This window comes from Salmo salar, chromosome 03, assembly GCF_965601325.2.
Source record: "Salmo salar chromosome 03, fSalSal1, whole genome shotgun sequence".
NCBI classification, from domain to species: domain Eukaryota; kingdom Metazoa; phylum Chordata; class Actinopteri; order Salmoniformes; family Salmonidae; genus Salmo; species Salmo salar.
Window position 1 is genome coordinate 98,852,501 of NC_138293.1, and position 20,749 is coordinate 98,873,249.

General features: G+C 47.0%; 1 protein-coding gene across 1 annotated transcript in view; it reads right to left on the reverse strand.

Moving 5' to 3' along the window:
- LOC106601939 (multidrug resistance-associated protein 1) overlaps positions 1-20,749 on the reverse strand; it is a 67,895-nt gene that overhangs the window by 29,603 nt on the left and 17,543 nt on the right. Inside the window, exons 4-11 of the mRNA XM_045715883.2 lie at positions 14,780-14,917; positions 11,649-11,774; positions 10,795-10,856; positions 10,415-10,546; positions 3,903-4,109; positions 3,048-3,225; positions 2,609-2,770; positions 2,430-2,522 (exon numbers count right to left, since the gene is read on the reverse strand). Of these exons, the coding sequence (XP_045571839.1) occupies positions 2,430-2,522; positions 2,609-2,770; positions 3,048-3,225; positions 3,903-4,109; positions 10,415-10,546; positions 10,795-10,856; positions 11,649-11,774; positions 14,780-14,917 (1,098 nt within the window). The remainder of the gene's footprint in view (positions 1-2,429; positions 2,523-2,608; positions 2,771-3,047; positions 3,226-3,902; positions 4,110-10,414; positions 10,547-10,794; positions 10,857-11,648; positions 11,775-14,779; positions 14,918-20,749) is intronic.

Sequence of the window (20,749 nt, forward strand, 5' to 3'; positions counted from 1 at the left end):
TGAAGTTCATGTTTATTACAGAACATTCTAGAAGAAATGTAGTCTGTTTTTATTAAAGACTATGACTTCTATATGACCTTATTAAAGAAAGGATAGATAATTCAGGTCAATTAAATCTGTACAGTTTTACGCAATAGAGGATTTTATAATGGCATACGGAACACAAGTAAGTATGCATGTACATTACAATAACGTTAATACCCAATGACAAAGAGCAGTGTGTGGTTGGATGCTGTGTTTCCTCACAACCCATCGCAGCCTATTAGAGCAGTACTGTATGAGTTACTGTGTAACGCGTCAATGGAAACCAGACATGGTGTATGTAAAGTCATATTAGTTGATCATCAGCCGTTTATCAAGCCTCTGACAGGGTCCTGAGGGGGACTAAGGAGCTAGAGAGTCTGTTTCTAATATTTAGGAGTAGTATTACTGCCAATGATCGGTTATCTGACTAAATAAAGGAGAGAATCTCTGGGTTTTATTGGGTTCTGTTTTGCGTGGTCATTCATAGATTCTAGTGTGTGTGTGTGTGTGTGTGTGTGTGTGTGTGTGTGTGTGTGTGTGTGTGTGTGTGTGTGAGTGCGTGTGCGTGGGGTCAGGAGTCAGGGTTAGGAGTCAGGGTTAGGAGTCAGGGTTAGGAGTCAGGGTTAGGGGTCGGGGTTAGGAGTCGGGGTTAGGAGTCAGGGTTAGGGGTCAGGGTTAGGGGTCAGGGTTAAGAGTCAGGGTCAGGAGTCAGGGTTAGGAGTCAGGGTCAGGAGTCAGGGTCAGGAGTCAGGGTTAGGAGTCAGGGTTAGGGGTTGGGGTCAGGAGTCAGGGTTAGGGGTCAGGGTTAGGAGTCAGGGTTAGGGGTTGGGGTCAGGAGTCAGGGTCAGGAGTCAGGGTTAGGTGTCAGGGTTAGGAGTCAGGGTTAGGGGTTGGGGTCAGGAGTCAGGGTCAGGAGTCAGGGTTAGGTGTCAGGGTTAGGAGTCAGGGTTAGGAGTCAGGGTTAGTAGTCAGGGTTAGTAGTCAGGGTTAGGGGTTGGGGTCAGGAGTCAGGGTTAGAGGTCAGAGTTAAGAGTCAGGGTTAGGGGTTGGGGTCAGGAGTCAGGGTTAGGGGTCAGGGTTAGGAGTAAGGGTCAGGAGTCAGGGTTAGAGGTCAGGGTTAGGGGTCAGGGTTAGGGGTCAGGGTTAGGGGTCAGGGTTAGGGGTTGGGGTCAGGAGTCAGGGTTAGGAGTCAGGGTTAGGGGTCAGGGGTCAGGGTTAGGGGTTGGGGTCAGGAGTCAGGGTTAGGAGTAAGGGTCAGGAGTCAGGGTTAGGGGTCAGAGTTAGGAGTCAGGGTTAGGGGTTGGGGTCAGGAGTCAGGGTTAGGAGTAAGGGTCAGGAGTCAGGGTTAGGGGTCAGGGTTAGGAGTCAGGGTTAGGAGTCAGGGTTAGGGGTCAGGGTTAGGAGTCAGGGTTAGGGGTTGGGGTCAGGAGTCAGGGTCAGGAGTCAGGGTTAGGAGTCAGGGTTAGGGGTTGGGGTCAGGAGTCAGGGTTAGGAGTCAGGGTTAGGGGTCAGGGTTAGGGGTTGGGGTCAGGAGTCAGGGTTAGGGGTCAGGGTTAGGAGTAAGGGTCAGGAGTCAGGGTTAGGGGTCAGGGTTAGGGGTCAGGGTTAGGGGTTAGGGGTTGGGGTTAGGGTTAGGGGTCAGGGTTAGGGGTTGGGGTCAGGGTTAGGGGTTGGGGTCAGGGTTACCGGTTGGGGTCAGGGTTAGGGGTTGGGGTCAGGGTTACCGGTTGGGGTCAGGGTTAGGGGTTGGGGTTAGGGGTTGGGGTCAGGGTTAGGGGTTGGGGTCAGGGTTAGGGGTTGGGGTCGGGGTTAGGGGTTGGGGTCGGGGTTAGGGGTTGGGGTCAGGGTTAGGGGTTGGGGTCAGGAGTCAGGGTCAGGAGTCAGGGTTAGGAGTCAGGGTTAGGAGTCAGGGTCAGGGGTCGGGGTCAGGAGTCAGGGTTAGGAGTCAGGGTTAGGGGTCAGGGTCAGGAGTCAGGGTTAGGGGTCAGGGTTAGGGGTCAGGGTTAGGGGTCGGGGTTCGGGTTAGGGGTCAGGGTTAGGGGTTGGGGTCAGGGTTAGGGGTTGGGGTCAGGGTTAGGGGTTGGGGTTAGGGGTTGGGGTCAGGGTTAGGGGTTGGGGTCGGGGTTAGGGGTTGGGGTCGGGGTTAGGGGTTGGGGTCAGGGTTAGGGTGAGGTCCCGTGTGTCTCAGTTGGTAGAGCATTGCTCTTGCAACACCAGGGTTGTGCGTTTGATTCCCACGGGGGACCAGTAACAATGAAAATGTACTCACTCACTACTGTAAGTCTCTCTTGGTCATCACGAGGATAGTAAAACAAACGTGTGTGTGTGTGTGTGTGTGTGTGTGTGTGTGTGTGTGTGTGTGTGTGTGTGTGTGTGTGTGTGTGTGTGTGTGTGTGTGAACTGACCTGCAGCTTGCTCCTCATCTTGGCGATGAAGCCGTTGAGAGGGAAGATAAGGATCACCGTGGCGATGCCAGCTAGGGCTGACGGACCCAGACGCTGTTAGATACAGGAGAGGGGTAACAGCAGTGGGTGAGTGTACCTGCCTGTGTGTGCGTGTGCGTACCTGTGTGTGTTCTACCTACCTGCCACAGGAAGAAGAGACAGAGAGCTATCTCAATGGGAGCCACCCACACAGCGTTGAAATAGACCACCATGTCCATGAGCTTCTGAGTGTCGGCTGACACCAGGTTAACAATCTCTCCCACGGTACAGGACTGCCGCGCTGCACTGCTGATCACTAGAGACTACAGGGGGAGGGAGGAGGGGAGAGAGACAGACAGAGAGAGAGTGTTAAATTCCACAACCACCTAAAAGGAAGCGCCCCCCCCCCCCCTCCCCGTCACTTTGTATGTTGTAGTTTGATCATTCGTTTGTGCTTTCTTCCTGTATGATATGTGCAAATTGTATTAAATCATTTCCATTCAGCCTTGGCTGCCATTGATACTCTGTAATGCTTCTAAAATGGTGTGATAAAAAACCATCCTCTATCTCTTCTCGTTGTCTCTTACTCTCTCTCCATACCTTCCTGTAGACCAGGCCCATGACAGCTGTCTTCACCCTCATTCCCACGGTGAAGCAGGAGTACATGTACTGATGGTTAAACAGGGACTGGAGGCTGGACAGGAGGAACAACAGCAAGGCAAACATGAAGCCCTTCCACAGGTCGCTGTCCTGGTCACGCATGAACCCCAGGAGGAGGCTGGAGGGGGGTGAGGAAAAACAGGGTTTTTAATGATGCTATGTTAGAGAGACTGAGATGTACTTAAATCATTTGGGCTGTATACTGCTACACACCTGTTTTGATGCACCAGGGTGTGATTTGGGACCCAAACAGGGTGTGGTAGGGTGTGTAAATTAGGGGGCTATTTGGGACCCAGACAGGGTTTTGTAGGGTGTGTAAATTAGGGGGCTATTTGGGACCCAAAAAGGGTGTGGTAGGGTGTGTAAATTAGGGGGCTATTTTGGACCCAGTAGGGTTTGGTAGGGTGTGTAAATTAGGGGGATATTTGGGACTCCGACAGTGTTTTGTAGGGTGTGTAAATTAGGGGGCTATTTGGGACTCCGACAGGGTTTTGTAGGGTGGGTTTATGTCATAAGAGAATGGGTGAGGAGCAAAAAATGTGCAAAAATTCAACGTAGTGTCCTGACTTTGACCAGGGCCCATACACTCTCTCCTGGGTCAACATAGTGTCCTACCTTTGACCAGGGCCCATACACTCTCTCCTGGGACAACGTAGTGTTCTACCTTTGACCAGGGCCCATACACTCTCTCCTGGGTCAACATAGTGTCCTACCTTTGACCAGGGCCCATACACTCTCTCCTGGGACAACGTAGTGTTCTACCTTTGACCAGGGCACATACACTCTGGTTCTCACCTGAGCACCTGTGGTATGGAGAACATGAAGATGTCGTGGAAGATGAGGAAGAGGATCCCTTTGAGGAAGAAAGGTCCAAAGCTCCGAGCCAGAACTCTGAAGAGACAGAACCCTGAGTTCTGTTCCTGTCTCAGCTTCTTCAACAGCTGGGTCTGTTCTGTCAGTTTAGGACCTGTAGGACGACAGCCAGACAGACTACACTCCTTTCTGGTGGAGGGAGAGAAAAACAGAGAGGAGGTTAGATATTAAACAGTCAGTTTAGGACCTGTAGGACGACAGCCAGACAGACTACACTCCTTTCTGGTGGAGGGAGAGAAAAACAGAGAGGAGGTTAGATATTAAACAGTCAGTTTAGGACCTGTAGGACGACAGCCAGACAGACTACACTCCTTTCTGGTGGAGGGAGAGAAAAACAGAGAGGAGGTTAGATATTAAACAGTCAGTTTAGGACCTGTAGGACGACAGCCAGACAGACTACACTCCTTTCTGGTGGAAGGAGAGAAAAACAGAGAGGAGGTTAGATATTAAACAGTCAGTTTAGGACCTGTAGGACGACAGCCAGACAGACTACACTCCTTTCTGGTGGAGGGAGAGAAAAACAGAGAGGAGGTTAGATATTAAACAGTCAGTTTAGGACCTGTAGGACGACAGCCAGACAGACTACACTCCTTTCTGGTGGAGGGAGAGAAAAACAGAGAGGAGGTTAGATATTAAACAGTCAGTTTAGGACCTGTAGGACGACAGCCAGACAGACTACACTCCTTTCTGGTGGAGGGAGAGAAAAACAGAGAGGAGGTTAGATATTAAACAGTCAGTTTAGGACCTGTAGGACGACAGCCAGACAGACTACACTCCTTTCTGGTGGAGGGAGAGAAAAACAGAGAGGAGGTTAGATATTAAACAGTCAGTTTAGGACCTGTAGGACGACAGCCAGACAGACTACACTCCTTTCTGGTGGAGGGAGAGAAAAACAGAGAGGAGGTTAGATATTAAACAGTCAGTTTAGGACCTGTAGGACGACAGCCAGACAGACTACACTCCTTTCTGGTGGAGGGAGAGAAAAACAGAGAGGAGGTTAGATATTAAACAGTCAGTTTAGGACCTGTAGGACGACAGCCAGACAGACTACACTCCTTTCTGGTGGAGGGAGAGAAAAACAGAGAGGAGGTTAGATATTAAACAGTCAGTTTAGGACCTGTAGGACGACAGCCAGACAGACTACACTCCTTTCTGGTGGAGGGAGAGAAAAACAGAGAGGAGGTTAGATATTAAACAGTCAGTTTAGGACCTGTAGGACGACAGCCAGACAGACTACACTCCTTTCTGGTGGAGGGAGAGAAAAACAGAGAGGAGGTTAGATATTAAACAGTCAGTTTAGGACCTGTAGGACGACAGCCAGACAGACTACACTCCTTTCTGGTGGAGGGAGAGAAAAACAGAGAGGAGGTTAGATATTAAACAGTCAGTTTAGGACCTGTAGGACGACAGCCAGACAGACTACACTCCTTTCTGGTGGAGGGAGAGAAAAACAGAGAGGAGGTTAGATATTAAACAGTCAGTTTAGGACCTGTAGGACGACAGCCAGACAGACTACACTCCTTTCTGGTGGAGGGAGAGAAAAACAGAGAGGAGGTTAGATATTAAACAGTCAGTTTAGGACCTGTAGGACGACAGCCAGACAGACTACACTCCTTTCTGGTGGAGGGAGAGAAAAACAGAGAGGAGGTTAGATATTAAACAGTCAGTTTAGGACCTGTAGGACGACAGCCAGACAGACTACACTCCTTTCTGGTGGAGGGAGAGAAAAACAGAGAGGAGGTTAGATATTAAACAGTCAGTTTAGGACCTGTAGGACGACAGCCAGACAGACTACACTCCTTTCTGGTGGAGGGAGAGAAAAACAGAGAGGAGGTTAGATATTAAACAGTCAGTTTAGGACCTGTAGGACGACAGCCAGACAGACTACACTCCTTTCTGGTGGAGGGAGAGAAAAACAGAGAGGAGGTTAGATATTAAACAGTCAGTTTAGGACCTGTAGGACGACAGCCAGACAGACTACACTCCTTTCTGGTGGAGGGAGAGAAAAACAGAGAGGAGGTTAGATATTAAACAGTCAGTTTAGGACCTGTAGGACGACAGCCAGACAGACTACACTCCTTTCTGGTGGAGGGAGAGAAAAACAGAGAGGAGGTTAGATATTAAACAGTCAGTTTAGGACCTGTAGGACGACAGCCAGACAGACTACACTCCTTTCTGGTGGAGGGAGAGAAAAACAGAGAGGAGGTTAGATATTAAACAGTCAGTTTAGGACCTGTAGGACGACAGCCAGACAGACTACACTCCTTTCTGGTGGAGGGAGAGAAAAACAGAGAGGAGGTTAGATATTAAACAGTCAGTTTAGGACCTGTAGGACGACAGCCAGACAGACTACACTCCTTTCTGGTGGAGGGAGAGAAAAACAGAGAGGAGGTTAGATATTAAACAGTCAGTTTAGGACCTGTAGGACGACAGCCAGACAGACTACACTCCTTTCTGGTGGAGGGAGAGAAAAACAGAGAGGAGGTTAGATATTAAACAGTCAGTTTAGGACCTGTAGGACGACAGCCAGACAGACTACACTCCTTTCTGGTGGAGGGAGAGAAAAACAGAGAGGAGGTTAGATATTAAACAGTCAGTTTAGGACCTGTAGGACGACAGCCAGACAGACTACACTCCTTTCTGGTGGAGGGAGAGAAAAACAGAGAGGAGGTTAGATATTAAACAGTCAGTTTAGGACCTGTAGGACGACAGCCAGACAGACTACACTCCTTTCTGGTGGAGGGAGAGAAAAACAGAGAGGAGGTTAGATATTAAACAGTCAGTTTAGGACCTGTAGGACGACAGCCAGACAGACTACACTCCTTTCTGGTGGAGGGAGAGAAAAACAGAGAGGAGGTTAGATATTAAACAGTCAGTTTAGGACCTGTAGGACGACAGCCAGACAGACTACACTCCTTTCTGGTGGAGGGAGAGAAAAACAGAGAGGAGGTTAGATATTAAACAGTCAGTTTAGGACCTGTAGGACGACAGCCAGACAGACTACACTCCTTTCTGGTGGAGGGAGAGAAAAACAGAGAGGAGGTTAGATATTAAACAGTCAGTTTAGGACCTGTAGGACGACAGCCAGACAGACTACACTCCTTTCTGGTGGAGGGAGAGAAAAACAGAGAGGAGGTTAGATATTAAACAGTCAGTTTAGGACCTGTAGGACGACAGCCAGACAGACTACACTCCTTTCTGGTGGAGGGAGAGAAAAACAGAGAGGAGGTTAGATATTAAACAGTCAGTTTAGGACCTGTAGGACGACAGCCAGACAGACTACACTCCTTTCTGGTGGAGGGAGAGAAAAACAGAGAGGAGGTTAGATATTAAACAGTCAGTTTAGGACCTGTAGGACGACAGCCAGACAGACTACACTCCTTTCTGGTGGAGGGAGAGAAAAACAGAGAGGAGGTTAGATATTAAACAGTCAGTTTAGGACCTGTAGGACGACAGCCAGACAGACTACACTCCTTTCTGGTGGAGGGAGAGAAAAACAGAGAGGAGGTTAGATATTAAACAGTCAGTTTAGGACCTGTAGGACGACAGCCAGACAGACTACACTCCTTTCTGGTGGAGGGAGAGAAAAACAGAGAGGAGGTTAGATATTAAACAGTCAGTTTAGGACCTGTAGGACGACAGCCAGACAGACTACACTCCTTTCTGGTGGAGGGAGAGAAAAACAGAGAGGAGGTTAGATATTAAACAGTCAGTTTAGGACCTGTAGGACGACAGCCAGACAGACTACACTCCTTTCTGGTGGAGGGAGAGAAAAACAGAGAGGAGGTTAGATATTAAACAGTCAGTTTAGGACCTGTAGGACGACAGCCAGACAGACTACACTCCTTTCTGGTGGAGGGAGAGAAAAACAGAGAGGAGGTTAGATATTAAACAGTCAGTTTAGGACCTGTAGGACGACAGCCAGACAGACTACACTCCTTTCTGGTGGAGGGAGAGAAAAACAGAGAGGAGGTTAGATATTAAACAGTCAGTTTAGGACCTGTAGGACGACAGCCAGACAGACTACACTCCTTTCTGGTGGAGGGAGAGAAAAACAGAGAGGAGGTTAGATATTAAACAGTCAGTTTAGGACCTGTAGGACGACAGCCAGACAGACTACACTCCTTTCTGGTGGAGGGAGAGAAAAACAGAGAGGAGGTTAGATATTAAACAGTCAGTTTAGGACCTGTAGGACGACAGCCAGACAGACTACACTCCTTTCTGGTGGAGGGAGAGAAAAACAGAGAGGAGGTTAGATATTAAACAGTCAGTTTAGGACCTGTAGGACGACAGCCAGACAGACTACACTCCTTTCTGGTGGAGGGAGAGAAAAACAGAGAGGAGGTTAGATATTAAACAGTCAGTTTAGGACCTGTAGGACGACAGCCAGACAGACTACACTCCTTTCTGGTGGAGGGAGAGAAAAACAGAGAGGAGGTTAGATATTAAACAGTCAGTTTAGGACCTGTAGGACGACAGCCAGACAGACTACACTCCTTTCTGGTGGAGGGAGAGAAAAACAGAGAGGAGGTTAGATATTAAACAGTCAGTTTAGGACCTGTAGGACGACAGCCAGACAGACTACACTCCTTTCTGGTGGAGGGAGAGAAAAACAGAGAGGAGGTTAGATATTAAACAGTCAGTTTAGGACCTGTAGGACGACAGCCAGACAGACTACACTCCTTTCTGGTGGAGGGAGAGAAAAACAGAGAGGAGGTTAGATATTAAACAGTCAGTTTAGGACCTGTAGGACGACAGCCAGACAGACTACACTCCTTTCTGGTGGAGGGAGAGAAAAACAGAGAGGAGGTTAGATATTAAACAGTCAGTTTAGGACCTGTAGGACGACAGCCAGACAGACTACACTCCTTTCTGGTGGAGGGAGAGAAAAACAGAGAGGAGGTTAGATATTAAACAGTCAGTTTAGGACCTGTAGGACGACAGCCAGACAGACTACACTCCTTTCTGGTGGAGGGAGAGAAAAACAGAGAGGAGGTTAGATATTAAACAGTCAGTTTAGGACCTGTAGGACGACAGCCAGACAGACTACACTCCTTTCTGGTGGAGGGAGAGAAAAACAGAGAGGAGGTTAGATATTAAACAGTCAGTTTAGGACCTGTAGGACGACAGCCAGACAGACTACACTCCTTTCTGGTGGAGGGAGAGAAAAACAGAGAGGAGGTTAGATATTAAACAGTCAGTTTAGGACCTGTAGGACGACAGCCAGACAGACTACACTCCTTTCTGGTGGAGGGAGAGAAAAACAGAGAGGAGGTTAGATATTAAACAGTCAGTTTAGGACCTGTAGGACGACAGCCAGACAGACTACACTCCTTTCTGGTGGAGGGAGAGAAAAACAGAGAGGAGGTTAGATATTAAACAGTCAGTTTAGGACCTGTAGGACGACAGCCAGACAGACTACACTCCTTTCTGGTGGAGGGAGAGAAAAACAGAGAGGAGGTTAGATATTAAACAGTCAGTTTAGGACCTGTAGGACGACAGCCAGACAGACTACACTCCTTTCTGGTGGAGGGAGAGAAAAACAGAGAGGAGGTTAGATATTAAACAGTCAGTTTAGGACCTGTAGGACGACAGCCAGACAGACTACACTCCTTTCTGGTGGAGGGAGAGAAAAACAGAGAGGAGGTTAGATATTAAACAGTCAGTTTAGGACCTGTAGGACGACAGCCAGACAGACTACACTCCTTTCTGGTGGAGGGAGAGAAAAACAGAGAGGAGGTTAGATATTAAACAGTCAGTTTAGGACCTGTAGGACGACAGCCAGACAGACTACACTCCTTTCTGGTGGAGGGAGAGAAAAACAGAGAGGAGGTTAGATATTAAACAGTCAGTTTAGGACCTGTAGGACGACAGCCAGACAGACTACACTCCTTTCTGGTGGAGGGAGAGAAAAACAGAGAGGAGGTTAGATATTAAACAGTCAGTTTAGGACCTGTAGGACGACAGCCAGACAGACTACACTCCTTTCTGGTGGAGGGAGAGAAAAACAGAGAGGAGGTTAGATATTAAACAGTCAGTTTAGGACTTACATATGTAGTGAGTAGGGTGTAGGGTGTAGTATGTAGTGTGTGTGGTGTGTAGGGTGTAGTGTGTAGGGTGTAGTGTGTAGGGTGTGGTGTGTAGGGTGTAGTGTGTAGGGTGTAGTATGTAGTGTGTGGGTTGTAGTGTGTAAGGTGTGGTGTAGTGTGTAGGGTGTAGTATGTAGTGTGTAGTAGGGTGTAGTATGTAGTATGGGGTGTAGTAGTCTTACTGTTTTAGTACAACAGGTGTGGTGTGTAGGGTGTAGGGTGTAGTGTGTAGGGTGTAGTATGTAGTGTGTAGTGTGTGGGTTGTAGTGTGTAGGGTGTGGTGTAGTGTGTAGGGTGTAGTATGTAGTGTGTAGTAAGGTGTAGTATGTAGTGTAGTAGTCTTACTGTTGTAGTTTACTACACTCCCTGGCCCAGTCTTTCTCCAGGTCTGCTATGATACAGTCTGAAGAGTCTTCTTCTCTAAGACACCAGAGATCCTCTGCCTGCAGGGGAGTACGATAACCTCTAATAACCAACCTGAGAGAGGGGAGGAGGAGGAGGAGGAGGAGGAGGAGGAAGAGGAGGAGGAGGAGGAAGAGGGGGAGGAGGAGGAGGAGGAGGGGAGAAGGGGAGGAGGGGTGGAGGAGGGAGAAGGAGGGAGGAGGGAGGTAGCGAAAAGGAAATTAAAAGCATCTGATAAATGGCATATATTGATTATTCAGTTTCCCCTATAATTACACATCTCATATCCATCACTGTAACAATTTAAGGCTGCCCAGTCTTACCCTCCAAACCACCAGAAGAGCATCTTAGAGAGGAAAGAGGCGTCCTCCACTGGACAGGGGTTCTGTAGGGGATAAGACACAGGGTCTTAGGCCCAGATTCATTCAAAGCACCTTCTACCGCTGTGAAAGCACCTTCTACCGCTGTGAAAGCACCTTCTATCGCTGTGAAACCACCTTCTACCGCTGTGAAAGCACCTTCTACCGCTGTGAAAGCACCTTCTACTGCTGTGAAAGCACCTTCTACTGATGTGAAAGCACCTTCTACCGCTGTGAAATCACCTTCTATCACTGTGAAAGCACCTTCTACTGCAGTGAAAGCACCTTCTACCGCTGTGAAAGCACCTTCTATCGCTGTGAAAGCACCTTCTATTGCTGTGAAAGCACCTTCTACCACTGTGAAAGCACCTTCTACCACTGTGAAAGCACCTTCTACCGCTGTGAAAGCACCTTCTACTGCTGTGAAAGCGTGTTTTACCACTGTGCACTGAGCTACCCACAATACGCCTTGTAAAGAGCATTTCTCCAACCTTCGCAGAGATCCCCATTCATGATAAATGCTGCAGATGTTGGCTCAAGTGTAAATTACCTTTAAAAGTCACTTACTACATGGCCTGAACAAGAGCAATGTGTTTGTCTGTCAATGCAGTCTGTACTGAATCCTGGCCTTGGTGTCTTCATGTAATCCTGATTCTATTCAAATGAATATTAATCTGACTACTAAAAACCTCATCCTTTAGGATTTCTAACCTCACTCCTACCTTTTTGTTGCTGTGTTTGTCTGTGTTTGTCTATGTTTGTCTACATTTGGCTGTGCTGGGTACCATTCTGTAGGTGTGTGTGTCTGTGCTGGGTACCTTTTTGTACGTGTGTGTGTCTGTGCTGGGGCGTTGGTCAGAGAAGCAGCTGAGGATTAGCTGGGTCAGCTGCAGGGAGAAGTAGACGAAGAATGCTATGAAGCGCATCGCGTCTGTGAAGAACCCCTACAACACAGGAAGTGGGTGATTGGTTATTGACAGAACATGTGTGAGAGAGAGAGATAGAGAGAGGGAGCGAAACAGAGAGAGAGAGAGAGAGAGAGAGAGAGAGAGAGAGAGCAAGAGAGAGAGAGAGAGAGAGAGAGAGAGAGAGAGAGAGAGAGAAAGAGAGGATGAGGGGGAGGGGGAGGGAGAAGGAGAGGGAAAGGGAAAGGGAGAATTGAGGGTGGGTTCCCATATTATAATCCTGTCGTGTCTTTGGGCATCATTAACTTGAAGACATGTTTATCAAATAACTCTCTGTAATTATTATTACGCGATTAAACTGATTAACCATGTAACTGTAATTAACTAGGAAGTCGGGGCACCAAGGAAAATATTCAGATTACAAAGTTATAATTTTCCTAATATAACTTTCCAGATATCATAATATCTGGTCGATTTGTCTCCTCATTAATGATGTGTTATTACCTCGCGTCAGTCTCATTCCAAACGCCGTAAATTGTTGTTATCTGCACGAAACCAGTCTTCACTAAGTCATCCATACATCAATTGTCTTAAAATCATTTATTTACTAAACTAAGTAATTCACAGAAAGCATACAAAACAGTTGGTATCGTTACAAAATGGTGGAGGAATGTGCCCTAGTGGGCTAAACCGGCATGGCGGCTTGTTAAACAAAAGAGTAGTGGGGGGTCAGCTGAGAAGGCACAACAGAGTTGATAAATATTAACAATTGATATGCTAATCCTTTGCACATGAACGCTCACTCATTCGGAAACAATTGCAATCAATATATATATTTACGCTCAGTGTGTCGTCATGATCTTTGTTGGAAAGGTTTGTCCTGTTGGAGAGTCCTCTTTCTCTCTCTCTCTCTGTCTCTCTCTCTCTCTCTCTCTCTCTCTCTCTCTCTCTCTCTCTCTCTCTCGGTTAGAATGGATCTTTCAAAGCGACATTCATTAATGTCGTTATAGAATGGATGTTTGGTCGGTCTTCACGTTCAATGATACCGAATTTCTAGCTGCAGACTAGTAATTCATATCAAAGACTTGTTATTATTCTGTCGGTATCGATAGTCTAAAGGTTTAACCATGTGGTATGGTTAAAGTTCAGTAGAGGGATGCATGGTCAAACCTATTGGCCAACTCGTAATGGAGTGGGGGCCTGGTCTCAAGAAAGACATTCTGGGTGGGGGTTTTATACTGAACATAGAAAAGGCTGTCACATGACGCCTTGTCCTGTCTGTGTCCCTGGGGGCGTGCCGATGACTGAGTTAAGCTTTGTACAGAAATAAAATTCTCTCACATTAACATCAATACATAGCATCTCAACATATTCCAAATAGCTTTAATCTTATTAAATCATTTTATACAACCATTAGATGTAAGTCTCATCGCTGAGGCTAGTATATAAACCTTAGTATGGTAATATGGCCATATAGTCTCTAATGAGCCTCACAAAATTGTACCAAGCGGACCAGTTCGTAGCTGGATTCTTCACCGATCTTTTATACCTTCTCCAGAACATAAATGTCGTTCGGTTCTCCAATTCTGTGAGGTGGAAGAATCCTTTGTTCTCTCCATGAAAACACTCTGTCTCTTTATACTGGGGCCATGAGGCAGGACATTCTCCTTCGGAATTTTACGACCCCTTCACACAGCCTTGTGTCAGAAGTATAGAGGTCGGGGGATGGTGCATAGAAAACCCAGAGGGCAACGTCATGACAATCCCGTCGACCACCAAGGGCAAACAAATCCTCCTGTTTCACATCCTGTACTTTCAGAGCTCTAATGGTACTGTCAGTGTTCCAACTGTACTCTCAGACTTCCAACTGTACTCTCAGTGTTCCAACTGTACTCTCAGTGTTCCAACTGTACTCTCAGACTTCCAACTGTACTCTCAGTGTTCCAACTGTACTCTCAGTGTTCCAAATGCACTTTCAGTGTTCCAACTGTACTCTCCGACTTCCAACTGTACTCTGTGTTCCAACTGTACTCTCAGACTCCAACTGTACTCTCCGACTTCCAACTGTACTCTCCGACTTCCAACTGTACTCTCCGACTTCCAACTGTACTCTCAGACTTCCAACTGTAATCTCAGTGTTCCAACTGTACTCTCAGACTTCCAACTGTACTCTCAGTGTTCCAACTGTACTCTCAGACTTCCAACTGTACTCTCAGTGTTCCAACTGTACTCTCAGACCTCCAACTGTGCTCTCAGACTTCCAACTGTACTCTCAGACTTCCAACTGTACTCTCAGAGTACCCACTGGACCTAAAGCCTGTAAACCTAACTGGTTCCTACTGGACCTAAAGCCTGTTAACCTAACTGGTTCTGCATTCAACAATGCCACATTGTTTGTGCATGTTTGTATGTGTTAAACCAAGCAAGTCAGCCACCTAAACCACACAATTAATCTACTGTAACAGATATGATATGTTAACTCAATGAAACCTGAGACTAGACTAACCCACCCAGGACAAACAGATAGTAATTACATACCCCAACCCTCCATATATCACATACATACTGTAGATCATGTACAGTGTGAGATTTAGGGCCAGATTTGTATGAGGGAGCCAGATGTTGATTGCTGTGTGTGTTGGCGTAATGAGAGAGGGCGAGAACAGCAGGAGATGGATGGAGAGATAGAGAGATGGAGGAGAGAGAAGATGGAGGAGAGAGCAGATGGAGGGATGACTGTGGACCCACAGACTGGAAAAGCCTCCACTGCCCACAGCAGGGTAGACATATAGACCTCAGACACAAACACACACACGGACAGCACGCACGCATGCACGCACGCACGCGCACACACACACACACACGCACACACACACACACACACACACACACACACACACACACACACACACACACACACACACACACACACACACGCGCACACACACACACACACACACACACACACACACACACACACACACACACACACACAGTGTACACACACACTCACACACAAACAGTGTACACACACACACACACACCTCTTCTATGATCTGCTGTGTGTTGGCTCTGAGTGGAACGAGGGAGCAGACCACTGTCAGAGTCCAGAAGAGGAAGAGAAGAACGGAAGAACGACATCCCTTCATCCTCTCCCACTGGATCACACACACTGCCAGGAGCTGGGGAGAGAGAATGAGGAGAGGGAGAGAGATGAGATGGAGACATTGACCAGAAGAGATTAAGCAGAAGAGATTGGCCAGAAGAGATTGGCCAGAAGAGATTGGCCAGAAGAGATTGGACAGCAGAGATTGGCCAGAAGAGATTGGACAGCAGAGATTGGCCAGAAGAGATTGGCCAGAAGAGATTGGACAGCAGAGATTGGCCAGAAGAGATTGGACCGAAAAGATTGGACAGAAGAAATCAACCAGAACAGATTTTTTATTTTTTTTTATTATTTATTGAATATTTGAAACATACAATATACTTGCAGTGAAGCCACTCAGTAATTACATCATACCAGTCATCCAACAGATTTCCATTCAGAGCAACACACAGAAGCATCCAGAGTCAATGCCCTGCTCAAGGGCATGTTTACCGATCTACCACCAGGGTAAAAACGTGAACCTGAACCCTCCAAGATCCCCCCACAGTTCCCCAATAGCTGTCCCTAAACCATTCGAGACCCCTCCCACAGTCCCCCCCAGGAAGGAAAATAAAATAAAAAATACAATTAATTCCATTCCCCCACCCCCAAAACCCCCCAATGCGCCAACAACCAAGAAGAGATTGGCAAGAAGACACTGACCATAAAAGATTGGCAAGAAGACACTGACCATAAAAGATTGACCAGAAGAGATTGAGCAGACCAAATCATCAACTAGATTTTGCTGATTTGTACACTGCAAATTGATCACAAGAAGCCCAAACAGATATAGTGTTTGACTAAAACATAATCATTTCAAACCTTGCTTACATTTGTATATGATAATGTCGTGTCTCTCTAATTATGCGTAAGAATACTTGGGAACAGATTTCTTGAATGAAAATCACTTGGAGCTGATTTCCTGGTGTTTTTTTGTCTTTCATGTCCAACAATGAAAATTCCACACACCAAAAAAACCCCCCAAAAAAACACCTGCAAGCCAATTAAAACCACCAGCAAGCCAAATAAAACCACCTGCGAGCCAATTAAAACCACCAGCGAGCCAATTAAAACCACCAGCGAGCCAATTAAAACCACCTGCAAGCCAAATAAAACCACCAGCGAGCCAATTAAAACCACCAGCGAGCCAATTAAAACCACCAGCGAGCCAATTAAAACCACCAGCGAGCCAATTAAAACCACCAGCGAGCCAATTAAAACCACCTGCAAGCCAATTAAAACCACCAGCGAGCCAATTAAAACCACCTACAAGCCAAATAAAATCACCAGCGAGCCAAATAAAACCACCAGCGAGCCAATTAAAACCACCAGCGAGCCAATTAAAACCACCTGCAAGCCAATTAAAACCACCTGCAAGCCAATTAAAACCACCTGCAAGCCAAATAAAACCACCTGCGAGCCAATTAAAACCACCTGCGAGCCAATTAAAACCACCTGCAAGCCAATTAAAACCACCTGCAAGCCAATTAAAACCACCTGCAAGCCAATTAAAACCACCTGCAAGCCAATTAAAACCACCTACAAGCCAAATAAAACCACCAGCGAGCCAATTAAAACCACCTGCAAGCCAATTAAAACCACCTGCAAGCCAATTAAAACCACCAGCGAGCCAATTAAAACCACCAGCGAGCCAATTAAAACCACCTGCAAGCCAAATAAAACCACCAGCGAGCCAATTAAAACCACCAGCGAGCCAATTAAAACCACCAGCGAGCCAATTAAAACCACCAGCGAGCCAATTAAAACCACCAGCGAGCCAATTAAAACCACCTGCAAGCCAATTAAAACCACCAGCGAGCCAATTAAAACCACCTACAAGCCAAATAAAACCACCAGCGAGCCAATTAAAACCACCAGCGAGCCAATTAAAACCACCAGCGAGCCAATTAAAACCACCTGCAAGCCAATTAAAACCACCAGCGAGCCAATTAAAACCACCCATGGGCCGCCAGTTTGGGAACCCTGCTGTACTGGTTTATGTTTGGAAGGCAGTGCTAGAACCAAATCTGGGTTCAAATACCATTCGAAATCATTTCAAATACTTTATCTGTGCTTGATTGAGTTTGCCTGGCTGAGTTTGCCTTGTCCAATAGAATAGTCCCAAAATGGCAAACACCACCCAATAAGAACTCCAAGCATGTTAGAGCATAAGCTGAAACTATTTGCTAGATTTTCTATAATAGTATGAGAATGCAGGTCTAGCTATAACCCTCAGTCTATTTGTTGGCTGAGTGTCTGCTAAAAGATGTGTAACTTTCATTCCAAGATGGCGTAGCAGTTAGACGTCTTTGTCCGGTCGTGTCCCTTGTATATATCTTTTTACATCTTTTTCTTTGCATATCTTTTTAAAATATTTTCCTAAACCTCAACTTCTAAATACTCTCCTGCAACCCTCCTCACCCAATGTGGCGTGGATCTGTGTTTTTTTCTAAAGTATTTCTACTTACTTCGGATCTGGAATCCCTCAACTGAAGCTAGCCAGTTAACTACCTACCAGCTATCAGTTAGCAAACCAATGCTAGCGGTCATCAGCTAACCTTTAGCTCGGAAAGCTCTCGCCAGTTCGTACAACGTGACTCAAATCAGAGCATAATGGACCAATTTTTTCTCTCCATATCCCCGGATTCCTACTGCAAACTCTGAACTTTTTCATCTGGATCTTCGCAACTAGCTAACCGCAATCCCATGTGATTACTCCTGGCTAGCATTTCTATCCTGGAGCAAGCACCAATTAGCCTGAAGCCAGGTAGGGCTCCTGTGCCACCACCGAAGCCCACTCCTGGGCTACAATATCCGGAGCCCTTCTGCTGCTGGTAAGGGCACGGAACCCCGCCGATCCTCTACGACTGGAATACCGACATAATTTGCCCGAGGAATCCAACAGGCCCCTCAGGCGCGACGTCCGCTGAAGGCCCATTCTGCTAACTGCGGCCTGCTAGCTACTAGAGCTACTTGGAACCCTACTAATCCACGAATGGTTTATCGACGTCACCGCACGAAGAGGCAAAAACAGACTTACCTCCATCGCAACGTCCCCCAAAGGCCCTTCTGCTAACTTGCTAGCCCCGGTCTGCTAACTGCTAGCTTGCTTGCCCCGGTCTACTAACTGCTAGCTTGCTTGCCCCGGTCTGCTAACTGCTAGCTTGCCTGCCCCGGTCTGCTAACTGCTTGCTTGCCCCGGTCTGCTAACTGCTTGGTTGCTAACCCTGTCTGCTAACTGCTAGCTTGTTTAGCCCCTGCCTACTAACTGCTAGCTTGTTAGCACCGGCCTGCTAACTGTCTGAATCGCTGTGTCCCCAGCCAGCCCAACCACTCACTGGACCCATATGTTCACTTGGCTACGCATGCCTCTCTCTAATATCAATATGCCTCGTCCATTACTGTCCTGGTTAGTGATTACTGTCTTATTTCACTGTAGAGCCTCTAGCCCTGCTCAATATGCCTTAACCAACCATGTTGTTCCACCTCCTACATATGCGATGACATCATCTGGTTTAAAGGTCTCTAGAGACTGTATCTTTCATGATTACTCAATGCCTAGGTTTACCTCCAATGTACTCACATCCTACCTTACATTTGTCTGTACACTATGCCTTGAATCTATGCTATCGTGCCCAGAAACCTGCTCCTTTTACTCTCTGTTCCGAACGTGCTAGACGGCCAGTTCGTATAGCCTTTAGCCGTACCCTTATCCTACTTCTCCTCTGTTCCTCTGGTGATGTAGAGGTTAATCCAGGTCCTGCCGTGCCTAGCTCCACTCCCACTCCCCAGGTGCTCTCATTTGTTGACTTCTGTAACCGTAAAAGCCTTAGTTTCATGCATGTCAACATTAGAAGCCTACTCCTTAAGTTTGTTTGACTCACTGCTTTAGCACACTCTGCCAACCCGGATGTCTTAGCCGTGTCTGAATCCTGGCTTAGGAAAACCACCAAAAACCCTGAAATCTCCATCCCTAACTATAACATTTTCCGTCAAGATAGAACTGCAAACGGGGGCGGTGTTGCAATCTACTGCAAAGATTGCCTGTAGAGTTCTGTATTACTATCCAAGTCTGTACCCAAACAATTCGAGCTTCTACTTCTAAAAATGCACCTTTCCAGAAACAAGTCTCTCACTATTGCCGCTTGCTATAGACCACCCTCGGCCCCCAGCTGTGCCCTCGACACCATATGTGAATTGATTGCCCCCATCTATATTCTGAGCTAGTGCTACTAGGTCACCTAAACTGGGACATGCTTAACACCCCGGCCATCCTACAATCTAATCTTGATGCCCTCAATCTCACACAAATTATCAATGAACCTACCATGTACAACCCCAAATCCGTAAACACGGGCACCCTCATAGATATCATCCTAACTAACTCGCCCTCCAAATACACCTCTGCTGTTTTCAATCAAGATCTCAGCGATCACTGCCTCATTGCCTGCATCCGTAATGGGTCTGCGACCAAACGACCACCCCTCATCACTGTCAAACACTCCCTAAAACACTCCTGCGAGGAGCAGGCCTTTCTAATTGACCTGGCCGGGGTATCCTGGAATGACATTGACCTCATCCTGTCAGTAGATGATGCCTGGTTATTCTTTAAAAGTGCCTTCCTCACCATCTTAAATAAGCATGCCCCATTAAAAAAATGTAGAACTATGAATAGATATAGTCTTTGGTTCACTCCAGACCTGTCTGCTCTTGACCAGCACAAAAACATCCTGTGGCGTTCTGCATTAGCATCGAATAGCCTCCGTGATATGCAACTTTTTATGAGAAGTTAGGAACAAATATACACAGGCAGTTAGGAAAGCTAAGGCTAGCTTTTTCAAACAGAAATTTGCATCCTGTATTACAAACTCAAAAAGTTCTGGGACACTGTAAAGTCCATGGAGAATAAGAGGACCTCCTCCCAGCTGCCCACTGCTCTGAGGCTAGGAAACACTGTTACCACCGATAAATCCACTATAATTGAGAATTTCAATAAGCATTTCTCTACGGCTGGCCATGCTTTCCACCTGGCTACCCCTATCCCGGTCAACTGCCCGGCACCCTCCACAGCAACCTGCCAAGCCCCCACCATTTCTCCTTCACCCAAATCCAGATAGCTGATGTTCTGAAAGAGCTGCAAAATCTGGACCTCTACAAATCAGCCGGGCTAGACAATCTGGACCCTCTCTTTCTAAAATTATCTGCCGAAATTGTTGCAACCCCTATCACTAGCCTGTTCAACCTCTCTTTCGTATCGTCTGAGATTCCCAAAGATTGGAAAGCTGCCTCGGTCATCCCCCTCTTCAAAGGGGGTGACACTCTAGACCCAAACTGCTACAGACCTATATCTATCCTACCCTGTCTTTCTAAGGTCTTCGAAAGTCAAGTTAACAAACAGATTACCGACCATTTCGAATCCCACCGTACCTTCTCCGCTATGCAATCCGGTTTCAGAGCTGGTCATGGATGCACCTCAGCCACGCTCAAGGTCCTAAACGACATCATAACCACCATCGATAAGAGACATTACTGTGCAGCCGTATTCATAGACCTGGCCAAGGCTTTCAACTCTGTCAATCACCACATTCTTATTGCCAGACTCGACAGCCTTGGTTTCTCAAATGATTGCCTCGCCTGGTTGACCAACTGCTTCTCTGATAGAGTTCAGTGTGTCAAATCGGAGGGCCTGTTGTCCGGGCCTCTGGCAGTCTCTATGGGGGTGCCACAGGGTTCAATTCTCGGGCCGACTCTCTTCTCTGTATACATCAATGATGTCGCTCTTGCTGCTGGTGATTCTCTGATCCACCTCTACGCAGACGACACCATTCTGTATACTTCTGGCCCCTCTTTGGACACTGTGTTAACTAAC